The 15774-nt window shown below is 39.0% G+C and overlaps 2 protein-coding genes across 2 annotated transcripts; both read right to left on the reverse strand.

Moving 5' to 3' along the window:
• Positions 1-2266: 2266 nt before the first annotated feature.
• LOC126630105 (peptide methionine sulfoxide reductase A1-like) lies at positions 2267-5302 on the reverse strand. Its single transcript, XM_050300258.1, has 2 exons — positions 4715-5302; positions 2267-2744 (listed from the first exon to the last, which is right to left on the reverse strand). Exons 1-2 carry the CDS (start codon positions 5249-5251, stop codon positions 2493-2495), a joined length of 789 nt encoding a protein of 262 aa, XP_050156215.1. The 5' UTR covers positions 5252-5302; the 3' UTR covers positions 2267-2492.
• A 1074-nt stretch (positions 5303-6376) lies between these two features.
• LOC126630130 (mavicyanin-like) lies at positions 6377-7406 on the reverse strand. The gene is made up of 2 exons (XM_050300273.1): positions 7210-7406; positions 6377-6894 (listed from the first exon to the last, which is right to left on the reverse strand). Exons 1-2 carry the CDS (start codon positions 7373-7375, stop codon positions 6476-6478), a joined length of 585 nt encoding a protein of 194 aa, XP_050156230.1. The 5' UTR covers positions 7376-7406; the 3' UTR covers positions 6377-6475.
• Between the last annotated feature and the right edge of the window lie 8368 nt (positions 7407-15774).

The raw sequence follows: 15774 nt of genomic DNA on the forward strand, positions 1-15774 counted from the left end.
AAACAGCTATATATTTCCTTGGTTGACAGCTTTGTTTCTTGCATTGGCACTTGGCAGTGCACAAAAGTCTCTATGGCCTCTGTATATCATGGCTTGATTCGCGTCGCTGAAATATAATACCGAATAAGTTTTTAAAAAATGACAGTCATCTGAAGTTATCTGTATATATTGAACTTTAAAAATTCAACCAAAAAAAAAAAAACTTTTAAGAAAAAATAGTCCTAATATTGTTCACAATCATTAAGCTGGCTATAGGATGGCTGAAATGTTGGTTTTGTTGGTTAGGGTTAATAAATCGGGGTAATAATAAGTAATAATTAACCGGCAAACCACTGATTATTGCAGCTAATTAATCAGCTTGTTGCTTTCTGTGTAGACCCAGTCCAACCATATGCACGATGGAGCATGATCTGATGATTTAGTGATGTGAAATATTAATTTGTTGAATAAAGAAGAAAGTGTAGGTGATATTACAGCAAATATTTTGGTCAAATATGCTCCGTGCTCGTAAACATACTGCTGGCACTTGCTTGCTAGCTCACTCATCTGTGTTATCCTCTCTGCATTGACCGTGCTCTCACGTTTCCTTATTCTAAATGTTTGATTTTTATCTCATCTTTACAGCCGATTATGAGGGTATGCAAATGATGGTGCTACCACACAGAGCTCCTAGTTCGAGAGGAGCCTCTGATTTACGATTTTATTTTATCCGTATATAAATTATATACATTTAATGGTGCACTAATTAACCATATTAAGCTCTTAGCGATAGCGCAAGTGTTCTCATACTTCTTATTTCTGTACCTAGGCACCACACAATGCTTCATTTTATCTATTTTCTTTTGTGCTATATCAATTTATACACAATAAACAAAATATAAAAATATAATAGCAACAAAAAATTTCGACCTTATAAGAGCCTCTATTTGAGTCTCGCACAAGGCTCTCAAAGTCTCGAGACCGGCCTATGTTTACTTATCTAAAATAGGTATTGGAAGAAACTATTTTATTTTTTTATTTTCGATTTTGGTATTGACCATCACATGCAGAATAAAAAGTATATGAGCTTTACGCAATGTTCTATCATTTATTAAATGAAGAATCATGAACTAGATTGATTAGGAAAGAGAGATTTTCATATAACAGTTCCACCACCGTAGTGGCATTACAAATCACTACTAAAATGTCATGTGGAGAGAGTCTATGCATGATTTTTTACTAATAATCCAGAATGCCATAATAACGATAAACCTGTTCTACGTAAATCCTTTGCATTGGGGACTCATAAATGGGCATACAGTAGATATACATGGGACGCAAGGCAAGCATATGTCCCCTTCAGTCTTCACCTCCCATGTGTTGGTTCTCTTCTCATGTGTGATCCAGGACCAACCACCTAATCCAAATACAAAACACACATGACCTAATACCTACTTAACACACAAATAATTGAGATTTAACATCTAATTAATTACTGTTCTAGTAAATTAGTTAATTACTGAACTGACATATTTCTCTCTCTAGATTTACAACTTTGCTTCTGTATCTCTGTTTATGGCAAGGGAGTGGACGTCACGTAGCTTATAGTATGACACCGTACTTACCCAATTTATATAAGGAAAACTAATAAAAATAACTTGAAAACTTTGAGTTTTAACGATAACGACAAAATAAAAGGTAAAGTAAATAGTACCAAGTTTGACTTTTTAGTGTAAAAATGTGGTTTTTCGTTAAAGTGAAGAGTACCGTGGGCTTTTCGTTAAAACTCCTTTTTATATATGCCCTCTCACTCCCTGACTTCCAGCATTTTGGTTTGCTCATGCTCACCTGTAAAGTATATAGGTATGTAGTGCATGTTACTTACCAATTCTCTCCGTTTACCCTAAGGAACTTTTATATTCTAGGGTAATTCCTTACCCATATATTCCATGCATAGCCTATCAAAGCGGGGACATCGGTAATGAGCTTTTCGAACAAAAAGAACTTGCATAGCCCGCGTTTCTGCAACACTCATCACGTGAGGTCACTTGATGAGTGCAACTCACGTGATGGGTGCTAGAGAGACACCGGGGGTATGAAAGCCGTCAAATTCAAGTTTTACTCATTTGAGTAGAAGCTGCATGTATTGGGAAATCGAGCTTAAATTAGTGCGACTCCAGAGAAAAGATTGCATAGGATTGATTTCTAATAAGAAAAAGAAGCTTACCTGGAACAGGTAAGAGTGCCAATAACAAATATTAACAAAACCAATTGCCAGATAGAAAGCTTAACACAAAAGTGAAGACACCAGCTCTCCACTTCCAAATTTATCCAATAGTAGATGAGGCAACACACGCAAAAGTACAAATTACTTATAGATCCAGGATCACTCATACCATACTTTACTCGACAAAGTACGCGGAAGCTAGTCACATGTCAAATATATGGACAAAAGCATCAACCTATGAACAATAACGGGTACGGTTTTGCATTACGAGACATTACCAAATAGATTAGCCGTAGCATCGGATTGGATCATTGCATCCTTTCTCAGCAGATTGACTAAAACCAAAACGTCCCCCTTTTGCAAGGTACTGCTGATGGTACTCCTCCGCTCGGTAGAACTTCTTGGCAGGAAGGATCTCTGTGACAATCTTTCGGTTCACTTTCTTCTGGTGTTGTTCCAGAGATTCTCGTGCTGCCTTCTCTTGCTCAGGTGTGTAGAAGTATATTCCGGATCTGTATTGTGTCCCGACATCACCCCCCTGCCCATTACAGATGGATAAACTGTTATGGTTCCCCGAGTCATAAGACAAATATAATTTTTTGGATCACGCTCAAATAAGAATAATCAAATATCACATAGTAGCCACTTAGTACTTCAGTCTAGTGGTATTCCTCTTCACTTGTAAGTGAAAGGTCTTAGGTTTGATTCTCGCCAAAAGCGAATTTGAACCACATTATTGCTAGCCCATTGTGAGGCTAAGCCCAACCCCTCGCCCTTTAGTGTAGATAATATCGTTTGTTCCAAAAAAAATAAAAATCACATAGTAGAATTTTTATTTATGAGAATAACTAGGACGGATACATGAATAGAACATAGGCTTAAGGATGTGAAAAAGAGAGACGACAAAAGATATTGACATGCAAAAGACGAATTTTGGGTTAATTAAATAAGAGTTTTATAACATGAAACAAGGAATCATAAACAAGCCAAGTCCTGCAAATAATAATGTCCACTCAATCCTAGGTTATACAATGATCTTCAATACTGAAACTGAGCTCTCATTGACCAACGCTGCTATATGCAACTCATTGAAGTCCTGTTCAAGAACTTGTTCTGCTAATTTTATCATTCCCTTCTTTGGTAACTTGAACCCTCATGCAAAGTACTGGAACTGGCCACGTGTTTTGGTAACTTACCATTACAAAGAAATTAGTTACGAGAATTAATAGCAATAGAGCATCTTTTCGTTGGGTGTATTACACTACGAGCCTAAGGCACTAGGCTGCCCTCTCTATGTGTAATTTATCTCAATATTTTGATAGGGGAAACTGAACTTGGAGACCAACTGGACTACGACTTAAGCCCTTAACCACGTCGGACATCCCCTCATACAATGTCATGTACGTTCTTAATAAAATCCAAAATAAACCTATTTACTATTCCTTTGTGTTCCCCAATGCTTTCTTTAACAGGAGGACTATACCATTAGCAGAACTCTTGTAAGCAGTTAAAACTTGAAAGATAATAGTTCAGGAGAATTCTATCAACAGGTGAAGATAACCTCATCGATTGCCCGAAATGGAAATAGTGCACCCTACTTCCTAATTTCATCCTCTAACAGGCTTCCAATTTAACACCAGTCTATGCCATCTATTCTCAAGAATCTAAACGACCTCAAGTAACTGTATGAACTCAAAGCAAAATTCCAGCAATTGAACAGAAACCATACTGAACTGAACATAACATAAACATAAAAAATGTATTTGCTCATATATTTTTTAATAAACATGATTTTTACTCATGCTACTAACTTACCACGAATTCAAAAAGAAAGAAGCCAAATTCCTAAAGTGAATGCTTTGAACAATCAACAATGGGACATCTACTGAAGCAACTGCAAGAGAGCTTCTTAGACAAAGTTCCTATCATATTCTTCACTACGGTATTCAGAGAGGTAGACATTCTCATGAGAACATTCACGCCTATTTCACGACAGAAGAATGCCTAAACGTACAGCAGTATTCATAATCGGAGCATCTAGACAGCGATGTTTAAACATTTGAATTCTCAGTAGTAACTTGCTTAAAAAGATATAGCTTCTCTACTAAGATAACAAGTTAACAACATTTAGCAAATGACCAAATTAGGACTAACTATATCAATACAAGAAGTTGAATGGTCAATCAAAATCTCCTTTTGTTTGTTCTGCTGATTTGAAATTTTGAATGAGATTGATAAGTAACTTACAGAGAGCCAAACCTCAATTTCTTCAAAAACCTCAGTAGCACACACAAAGAAAAACAAAACAGATAAATTCAGGAAGCAAAACAAATCAATCACAAACTGACACACAATTTTATTACTTGCGGAAAAAAAAACCCCAAAATTTATCAATCAAAGTTTATCCAAAATTCATCAATAAACACAGACGATTATTAACCCAAAGCAATCAAATTTCACAAAAACTGGTCCAACCCATACAAACTATCAAAATTTAGAGCAACCCACCTGGCGATTGAGCGTGGTTGGGTCGTGCCTGGACCAGAAAAGATCGAGCAGGCTCTCAAAGTTGCACTCTTTAGGGTCGTACTGCACTCTCACGACCTCCGAGTGCTGGGTGGTGCCGGAACACACGTCCTCGTAACTTGGGTTGTGCAGAAACCCCTGGCTGTACCCAACCTCCGTCTTCGTCACGCCGGGCACTCGCTGAAACGCCAGCTCGACACCCCAGAAGCACCCAGCTCCGAACTGCGCGAACTGCTGACCCGGAGCCGGAACGTCATCGTCGGGACCCTGGGCGATGGCGGAGGATTCGGAGTTGGGGTCGGCGGTCTTGGGGCCGAACCCGAGCTTGTTGAGGATGTTCATTTGGGGGGTGCGGAAGGAGATGGTCCGGTGGGTTTGCGGGAAATTGGAGGCGGGTTTGGGTCGGAGCTTAGAGAGAGAAAGAAAGGGGTTACAGAGAGAGAATTTGGGGGCTGTTGCCGTGGTGGCGGTGGAGATGAGTGGTGAGGTGGTGGAGATGGCGGCTAAGCTTTTGAGCATTTTTGGGTGTGACGTGTTGCTTCTGGACTAAAATGGGAGTTTCGTCTTTCGTGACGTTTCATTATTTACTATATTATTTCTTTATTAATTTTTTTGTTGAATATTTTTTTTATTTCTTCATAATTTTATTTTCATCCAAATTAATAAAAATAAAAAAGGATATGCCCATACACTGATACACACACCATGTTCTTGGATAATCAATATTATTTTATTTTCCAGGAAAATAAATAACATGATTTCTTCAATTTATATGTGTTGTTAATTAATTTGGTTTAATTTTGTATGTTATTTTCTAGGAATTGTGTCGCGCCTTCTGGGAGCTTGGCGTTGGCGGGTAGTTTACCCACATGAGGTGGGACCACGGGAGGATAAGAATCGAAAATGAACACCCATTGTGAGCATTACTTACACATTTTTAAATTAATTGACCTATATTAAGATTTTTACTAAAAATTGATATAAAAAATATTTTCATAAAAGACGTTTGCATTTTAAAAATATTTTTAAACGAGCTCATAAAAAAATTAAAACTTAATACTCAAGTATGTACATATGTCATTGTATTAGTGTAAATCGAATCTAAAATCTGCTCCAAGTAAATAAAAATCGAGTGATGCAGACCTGGATATACTTTTTTTATTCTATCATTTATCATTAGATTACTTACGTGTTGGAACATTAAATGTCAAAGCTTTTCCTTGATCATTTGATGTAACCTAAGTTGGTTCAAGCAAAATGACAGGTTGTTGGTGGTGGTTAATACAGCTACAGCCACAGCCACAGCCACAGCCACATACAAGATGATAATAAAACAATTACTGTTAATTTTGACCCGTTTCTTTTGCGTAGACCGTAAGAAATGAAAGTTAATTTAATATCTCAATTGCCTCTCAAAATTCTTCTTTTCCTGATATGGAAATGAACAAGCAGAAATTGGCTTTGTGCACGTCGACTTTCATCAGCAGCCAGACCTTATAAGATATATGTACTCTAATTTTATGAATAATCATGATTTGTACTTAATGAATTTAGATTTAGCTATAATCTAATTGTTTAGCTGTAAATCATAATCTAATTGTAATCAAATCTTAAACTTTGAGAAATTAAGAGGAAACTTAAGAATGCATCGAAACCTGCGGCTGCTAGCCTGCTATATATTCATATGTAATATACCAATATGTATATGATTTCATCACAAATACAAATACAAAACTCAAATTGTCAATATAATTTCATCACAAATACAAAATCTCCAAAAGTCACATCCATATATAGCGTGACAGCAATAAGACCAAAGATGGCCAGCACAAAGGCATTAGGTCCACAGTTGATAAAAGCAGATGAGGTGGGAGTGTTGCTCTTAGTAGTAGGGTTTGGAGGATCCCCTTGGCCGGAACCAGTTGCTGCCTCCGGCACACCGGCCGGCGCATAAGCCTGGTTGTTTTCTACTTCTACTACGAGCTTCATCCCTCCCAAACAATACAACTTGCTCCCACTCACAAAGTACCAGTCACCAGGTTTTGTCAATGTAACTGTTGTGTTTCCTCCTGTATATTTCTTTATAACTTTTGTTGTGTTGCAAACATCAAAACTTTCTTTGGTCACTTGACTCACACTGTTAGATGATGAGTACTGAAACGCTGTAAAAATAAACAAAAAATTAAAAAGAAATTAAATGGAAGTAAGTTACCTAATGAAATTTATATTATTTGCTTGAAATCGGTTCGTTATTCATCAAAGTTTTGTTTTCTCAAAACCACAAAAGTAAACAAGAGTTTTCTCAATGACCAAAAGTAAACGAGAGTTTATATATAGCTAGAAGATGTAGAACAAAAAATCGTGTATTTGCATTAACCTTTTGAGGAGGTTATTCAAGAATTGCTCGTATTGTTATTCAACAGAAAATAAGCTCTTTGGTTTCAATTTGAGTCATAGGATAATGTATGTATACTTACATAGCGCATCGCCGACTTTGAATTTCTTGTCGTTGGGCCATGAATTGAGGTTAGTGCTTATGTCCCAGCCGGAGGTGTCCCCAACTGTGTAAACTGTGGCGGAGCTTGTCAATGCAAATCCAAGAACAAGAAGAACACAAACCAGAATTTGAAGCAGCTTTGCCATTTTTAATTTGTGAGATGAGATGAGACATAATATGAGAGAGAGGTTTCATTTATAGGTATATTGTGTACGAGGATTGATGAATAATTAGATGACCTAACTTCAACTGTGAGAAGTGAATTGCATTTCTTGCTTAATTCCTTGATTAACTATTTAAATATTATAGATACTATTTCGATCTTATTATTTTATTTGAGTGTAGGAGAACAATAATCTGCCTTTAACTAATCACCAAGTACTTATTAAACTTTGTCATAGGGTCTTGATTGGTAGATGATGATTTAACCAACTGTTGTGCTCAAATTTGGGTTTAAAAATCTCTATATATTCCCCACGAGGAAGTTGGTGAGCAGTTAAAACCTCCATCTCCAAATCCTCTTTTTGGTGACCTTGGCAAAGACTTCGAGACACATATGTAGGCATGTTTGTGCTACAAGAAATTGAGATGGGAAATAAAATTGCGTGTACAAACACTCAAACAAGTCTTGCAGCTTTCATATTTCATATGACTATGAGAAAAGTGTTCTTCATAAAGCCTAGTTTTTTTCTCTGCCCCATTGACAATTTGATACTTTTATTTTTCTTTTTCTTTTTTTTCACCAGTCCATGAATGTGGGGATGTACATATCAACTAGGGACCCTCAATTATTTGATTTGAAACAGAAGCAGCAACCAAATGACAAGTTATATGATGATCCTCAAGCTGAATTCCCAATTCTCACGATAATGCAAAAGTGGGAAACTGTCTTTTATTGAGGACGATCTTCTGCCATCAATAAAATATATTCTATCCCATCTTTGTCCAAAGTCCAACTAAAAGCACACTATTGTCTCTTTTTGAGAAAAGTATTTAAATATGGCCACCAGGGGCAGATCCATCTTGGGGGCAATGTGGGTCAGCTGATCTTTCAAGCTCAGAAATCTTTTATAAAAAAGTTGTGTGTTGTTTTTTTGAAATCGGAGATGTTCTTGTAAACTATATTCTAATTGCTCAACGAATTGCCTCTATGGGCATTGAGTAGGGTAGTTTCTAGCCTCATACCTTTGTATTTGTATGTGTTGCAATGGCCATATGTCGATACCGAGTCGTGTTGCTATAACCATATGTCGATAGACCGACTCAGTATATGTTGGCATTTGTCGGCATGCTTGCTTAAAAGTTATTGGTATATGTTGACATCAGTCAACATGCTTACTCTTGAATGTTATTGGTCTAAGAAGTAATTGAAAAACAAGTTACTAGAATCACAGATAAAACATAAATAATTACAATAAACCAATCAAACAATTAAAGGGAAATAAAGTTATCTTCCAAAGCGGAGGAAAAAGAAGCCATGATTTCTAGGGTTTCAAAAGGAGTCCTCTACACTTCAGCAGCCAATAGTCCTTGCTATCAAATAGGGTTTTTAACACAAGATAGGATAATGTTGTGAGTGCAGGGACCTCCTAATATGTCCTAATATATAGACGCTCGTCCCTTTAATCCGGCCTATTAATCGATTAAAGGGATATTCCAAATCAATTAGGATTTCATTATAGTTCTAAATGGTAATGAATTCTTTGTCAATTAATTAAGGTTTTCATAATTAATTGCACTAAATAAGGACTCCTAAATCTAACCAAATAAGGCTCCATAATTTTCTCAACTATTAACTCGGATTGACCAAGTTACTTGTATGTCAAGAAATAGTGAGCACATGTTCTTTGACACTCACAACTTACAATTGGCATCTATCGACATCGACAGTGTGCAATATAACTTAGGATACGCAAACAGTGTAGAAAATGATTGTTTGCGTAGAAAGAGTAAAGCCCATAGCTATGTTTCATTCATAATATCATTATTTATGTTCTATTCATTAGTGTTATCATTAGGTATATTTATTGTTGGATGAGGATCCAGAATTTGAGCCTTATAATACACCAATTTTTTCAACAATTCAAGAATGTAAGAACGCATATATCAACTCTGTGGTGTTCTGAAACAGAAGCAGCACCAAAATGACAAACTGCTGATTCCCATATTCCAGTGCATGGGCCAGCAGGATGGGGAAAAGTTAGGATCCACGCAAGTTCAGTTTAAAGTGAGAAACTGTATTTTTTTTTTGGTAAACTAAGAAATTCATTCCAAGGCCAAGATGCCAAAAGTAAACACCGAAAGCCTACACAGAGGCAAATACATAAAAACCACTAACACAGTGCAGAAGGGTACAACAAGGAGAACGTTGCAGCAAAGCAAAGGTGTCGCCCTCTACACTGCCAAAAGGAGAAACTAATGAGGACAAGGTAAGCCATCATTGTTCAAGATAAAAATCAATGAAGATGGGGGTCGATTGACCCAAACAACATTACACATCTCCAAATTACTAAACGACGCAAGAGAATCCGCCGCAATATTGGCCGATCTTGAAACCCAAGACCAGTGACAATTCTAGAAAGTTTCACCCAAATCCCACGCATTTGCCAAGATAGGGAAAGCCTCCCAATTGCCATTATGTAGAAACTTCGAAAGACAAGAAATAGTTTCCAGAGAATCAGATTAAAAAATGACCGAGCTAATACCCAGGGAGACCGCTAACTCGCAACCACAGAGCAGAGCCAAAGCTTCTGCCATCGCAACACAAGAAGCAGAAACGGGGTACCTCGCCGCAGCAATGAAATCCCCCTCACATCCCAAGCCACCACCGTAGCAAACCAGATTTAGTCAACCTAGATCAGCTTGCATCCACATTTACTTTAACAAAAGGGGAGACAGGGGGTCCACCTTGTAACCTGCATGACCCGACCTAGTTCCACCGTCCTCGAGTCCTTAGGGACCAACCGAGCATTAAAGAACTTAGCAATTGAATTACAAATACCCAAAATTACCTTTGAGGGAATGATAGGGACATGGTTAAAGACAAAATCACAATAGGACTTCCAAATATGCCAACAAGTGAAAGCCACATAAGTCTATACCCATTCTCTACTCGCCGAAGACCCCAAACTAGTAGTGAAGACATAGAGTAGCAAAAAAACCTAGCTAGAAATGCTCATATGATGGATGTTATACTTAAGAGCCCCACCAAACCAAATTGAATTGACCCTAGGGCAGAGAAGAAAAATATGCTCAATAGTTTCCTCCTGACATAAACATATTGGGCATGTAGGGGTTGGGAAAGAACATCTCCTAAATAGCACAGCCAAAGTAGCTAAAGCATTATGGAGAGAACTCCAAAGAAAGTGTCTAACCTTAGCTGGCACCTTGACCCTCCATATGCCCTTCCACAGCTTCTTCGGAACAGAACGAGTGAAGGGGGAACGGTGATCTTGCAAAGCTAGGGATCACAATTGTACCCATGAATAACCTAACCTAACCGAATAGCTGCCATTTCTGTTAGCCGCCCAAACGAATTGATTCTTCCTTCGAGGGTTCCCAATTGGGGTATCCCTGATTGCCGCGCAATCCTTCGTCGATAGGAATGGCAGGAGAAAATCAATGTCCCAGGTCTTGGTAATTGGGCAATTTAATGAACTTACACGTGTGCCTTTAGTTACTGAAACACCACCCGAATGAGTGGGATGTCCTATCGGTAAAGCGGGGAGCCATCTATCAACCCAAAGATGAACCTCCTCCCCACCCATGATCTACCAATGAACCCCCTTTTGAATCAATTCCCTTCCCACAAGAAGGCTTGTCCAGGCCCAAGAGGTGCGACCCTCTTTCGTAGCAACCAAAAAAGAGCAATTTGGAAAATAACGGACTTTCATCACTCGAGCCCACAGCGAGTCTGACTCAACAATCAAACGCCAACACTGCTTAGCAAGGAGAGCATCATTGAATTCCTGGAAGTTTCTGAAACCCATACCACCCAAATGCTTTGGCAAACCCATAATCTCAATATAAACCCAATAAGTTTTTCGTCTCCCACTAGTATCCTCCTACCAAAATTTAGCAATCAAAGCATCCAATTCCTTACAGAGGACAACAAGAACCTAAAGATGTTCATTGGGTATGCGAGAATAGCTTGAGCAACGGCCTTGATCATCACTTCCTTTCCCGCTTTTGTTAACATGTTTTGCTTCCATCCTTGGAACTTCCCCAAGATCCGGCCCTTCACATAAGCTAATCCTCGTTTCTTCGAGCAACCCTAGATAGTAGGCACCCCCAAGTATGTACCCGGGTTCTTCACAACAGTCATTCCCAAGATGTTTCCCAATTCATCGGCCATATTCGAGGGAATGTTGGTCTCGAAAAAAACACTAGATTTCTGCATATTAATTTCCTGTCATGAGGCTGTGCAGTAGTTCTTAAGGAGGTCAACCAAGCTATGACAATTTCTCCTATCCGCCTTTAGGAAGATTAACGTGTCATCCGCAAACAAGATGTGTTAGATGACCAGCCCAAACACACTCGACTTCACCCCCTCCAGGAGTCTCCTTTCAACAGCCCCCTGTATCATTCTGGAAAGAACCTTTCCTACCAAGAGAAATAAGTATGGCGATAGGAGGTCACCCTGGTGAAGACCACGAGATGGAGCAAACTTCTCACCTGGTTGTCCATTTAGAATGACCACAAAGTTAATTGAGGACACACAACCCATTACAAGCTTCCTCCACAAAATCCCAAATCACATCATTTCCATGACTGCATCCAGGAAGTCCCATTCCACCCTGTCATAAGCCTTTTGCATATCAAGCTTAATACTAACCTCGAACTTGCTCTTTGCTTTCCGGACTTTTAGAAAGTGAAACACCTCATGGGCTATTCCAATATTATCTTGTATCTGTCTACCCGCAACAAACGCATTCTGCATAGGGGATATAATTTCTGGCAAGATAGACTTTAATCGATTCGCCAACACTTTGGATAAAATCTTGTAAGAATAGTTGCATAGATTTATGGGACGAAATTGCGACACCGTCTCAGGATTCTGCACCTTTGGAATCAAAACAATATGGGTGGAGTTTAATTTGCTAGGACTGTCCTGCCCTTGAATCAAAGATTAGACGAGAACGTTTACATCACCCACAATGTTCTCCCAGAACGTATGATAAAACACCCCTTGAAAACCATCAGGGCCCGGAACTTTCAGTTTACCCATATTAAAAGCCGCATCTTTTACCTCATATTCCAAGACTGGTGCCATAAGCACTGCATTCATCTCTTCCGTCACCGTCGGGGTTAAGCAGTCAAGAGTTATCCCCCAGTTTCGAGTTCCCCCAGACCTGAAAGTATTCATAAAATGCTCATCCACCAGCCTTCGAACCTGATTGGGGTTCTTTACCCAGTCACCATTAGTATTTCTTATTTTCAGCACCTTGTTCCTTCTACGCCGTTGAATCGTGGTCTGATGGAAGAACTTAGTGTTAGCATCTCCATCCCTTAACCACTTTACCCGAGATCTTTGTTGCCAAAAACTCCCCTCCTGCATCCAGAGACCGTCAATCAATCTAAACTTCTCCTTAATCTCCTCCTTATGAGCTCCCCAATTTTTTGTAACTCCCCTAGTTGATCCACTTAATCTGATGGCCCCTCATCTTAAATATTACGACTCCACCGAATTAGATGAGAACGGTAGCCGTTAATCTTTTTTAGCCATCTCACAGGGGCACACCCATCTTCCAGACAATCCCAACACTTCCTCACCAACTCTTTACATTCCTCTTCCTTAGCCCAGAACTCCTCAAACCGAAACAGTTTTCTGCCCTTCCTAACTTCCGGTTCAGTTTGGATAATAATCAGGCAATGATTCGATCCCAAAATCGTCCCGTGAGTAACCGTCATGTTAGGCCATAAATCTTGCCATTGTCTATTGCATAATCCCCTGTCCAAACGTTCTTCCACCAAAGATCCATTTCTCGTGCCTCGCCAAGTAAAAGCTGGACCATTAAAGTCCAAATCCATCAGCTTAGAGGAGTTCAAAAAGCTTTCAAGGTACCGAGGTCGATTGTATAACACCTGAGATCCACCTGACTTCTCCGAATCCCACATGAATTCATTGAAATCCCCTCTGCATAACCAAGGCATACTTGAAGGTGTGAAGTAAGTGTTCATCCAATTCCAGAATTCGACCTTTTCACATCTATAAGAAGTTCCATACACTCCTGTAAATCGAACCCATATTTGATCTTCCTCATCCTTCATTCTGGCATCAATTATATGTTTTGATGAAAAAAGAATTTCAACCTCCAACGAGACGTCCCACCACAAACTTAAACCACCCACTCTTCTAATTGAAGTCACATTGAACCCATTCGAAAAACCCATACGTCTTCTAACTCCATCAATTCTATGATCTTTCATTTTTGTCTCCGCTAGAAAGATCATAGAGGGTCTACGATTCCTTATTAGCTCATGAAGGGCCCGAACTACCGTGTCTGACCCAAAACCCCAACAGTTCCAAAAAAGGTGTATCATGGCAAGCGTGTGGCTGTTGTAGGCCAGCCGCCACCACCCCGAGCCACATTGCCCGTACTTCTCGACAGATTATTTTTCCTTTCTATTTTCAAGACCCCTACCACATATTCCCACAAATTTTGATACTCAATCAGGACATCCTGTAACTCATCATCTGCATCTATAGCACGTTCCATCATTAAACTTCGCTCATTACTGCTCGTGCCTCTCATGTTGTCTGTCATCTTTCCTTTTCGTGCCTCCACATCCCCAGACTTTTCATTTTCTTATGGGGGGACTGCACCAATTCGAGACTCTGAAGATCTCTTCATCTTTTCGTCTGACTTGCCTCAGCCTGATTGGTATAGATGGTCTCCCTCTCCATACCTTGAGATTCCACCGCTTTATTCCCCCATTCAAAAGCACCCTGCAAGTGGTTCATCCCCTCATTGATTTCTTCAATTCTAACTGACTGATTATTCCCTATCTGCCTAGGAATGGCAAAGTTCCTGATCTGCTTGGATGAAGGAAAAAATATATATCTATGAAGAAGCTATAACTATCTAGCTAAGGTGTAAATCCTAGCTAGAATCAAGGAATAAAACATAAATTCCATAAAATAAAATAAAGGGGTAATACATATCCAACGATAAATCCACAAGATTCATCGTAGCAAGTTGGATCTAAGTGCCCTTTGGTGCGTTTTTGTTGGGTTTGCCCCCAACATAAAGGGTATAAGTGTTATCACCCTGAAACTCGACATATGTATGTGACCATGAATGTTACTTTTTCTAAATCAGAGTATTTTTATTCTTCGATCCCATCACCTTTAGATCACCATGGGGAGAATGGTGATTAGAGTAATCTTGGGTGGTTAGAAGTACCAGAGGATGTGATATGTAGTTTAGGGGGAGCATGTGTTAATGATAATGATGAAAATAGGACATCAGTCTCTCGGCAATAAACTGCTAAGAGTGATACAGGGACTTCAGCTGCTGCATGCTGGGACATGTGCGGGCCATCAGCAAGGTCCTGTCGAGGAAGCTACAACAGTCCAGCATCTAGTTGCTACTGAACCAAGTACATCAGGGGAAGAAGTACTATTTGCCGAACCCATATCACCCTCTAGCTCGATAGTGTCATTCAATGTGTCTTCTTTGAATATCCCTGAGGTAAGTACTACAAATGCTCATGTAACTAATCCAAATAATGTTGTAAGTACATATAAGTTGCCACCAAGGCAAAATCGTGGTGTTCCTCCTGACAGGTTTTCTCCCCGAAGGAAAAGTAAAGTATACAATAGCAAATTATGTGTCATGTAAGAACCTTGCGCCTGAACGCAAAACATGGGTGAATAATGTGGAAGTAATCCAAGTACCAACTCGAGTTGAGGAGGCCTTGAAGGATCCTAAATAGGCTGCTGCAATGGACGAAGAAATGATGATACTACATAAGAATGATACATAAAAAGTGATGGAACTACCGAAAGGAAAAAAAATGGGTGTAAATGGGTCTTTACAATTAAATATAAGGCTGACGGATCAATAGACATGTATAAAGCAAGGTTAGTAGCAAAAGGTTATACTCAAATGTATGGTGTTGATTACTAGGAAATTTTTTCCCCAGTAGCCAAGATGAATACGATACATGTTCTTATTTCATTAGCTGCAAATTTGAATTGGCCACTGAAACAGTTTGATGTAAAAAATGCTTTCCTTTATGGGCATTTGGAAGAAGAAGTATATATGAATTTTCCTCCAGGATATAATGCCGGAGAGAAAACCGGAGTGTGTAGGTTGCGAAAGTTGCTTTATGAGTTTAAGCAATCGCCTCGTGCATGGTTTGGTAGATTTACTCAAGTCATGAGAATGAATGGATATTACCATAGTCACTCCGACCACACGTTGTTTGTAAAACAGAGAAGTGGCAAAGTGACAGCTTCAATGATCTATGTGGATAACATGATAATAACATGTGATGATTCAGAAGAGATGGTAAAACTGGAAGAGAGTCTTGCTGTAGA

Source organism: Malus sylvestris, chromosome 1 (genome assembly GCF_916048215.2).
Source record: "Malus sylvestris chromosome 1, drMalSylv7.2, whole genome shotgun sequence".
In the NCBI taxonomy this organism is placed as follows: domain Eukaryota; kingdom Viridiplantae; phylum Streptophyta; class Magnoliopsida; order Rosales; family Rosaceae; genus Malus; species Malus sylvestris.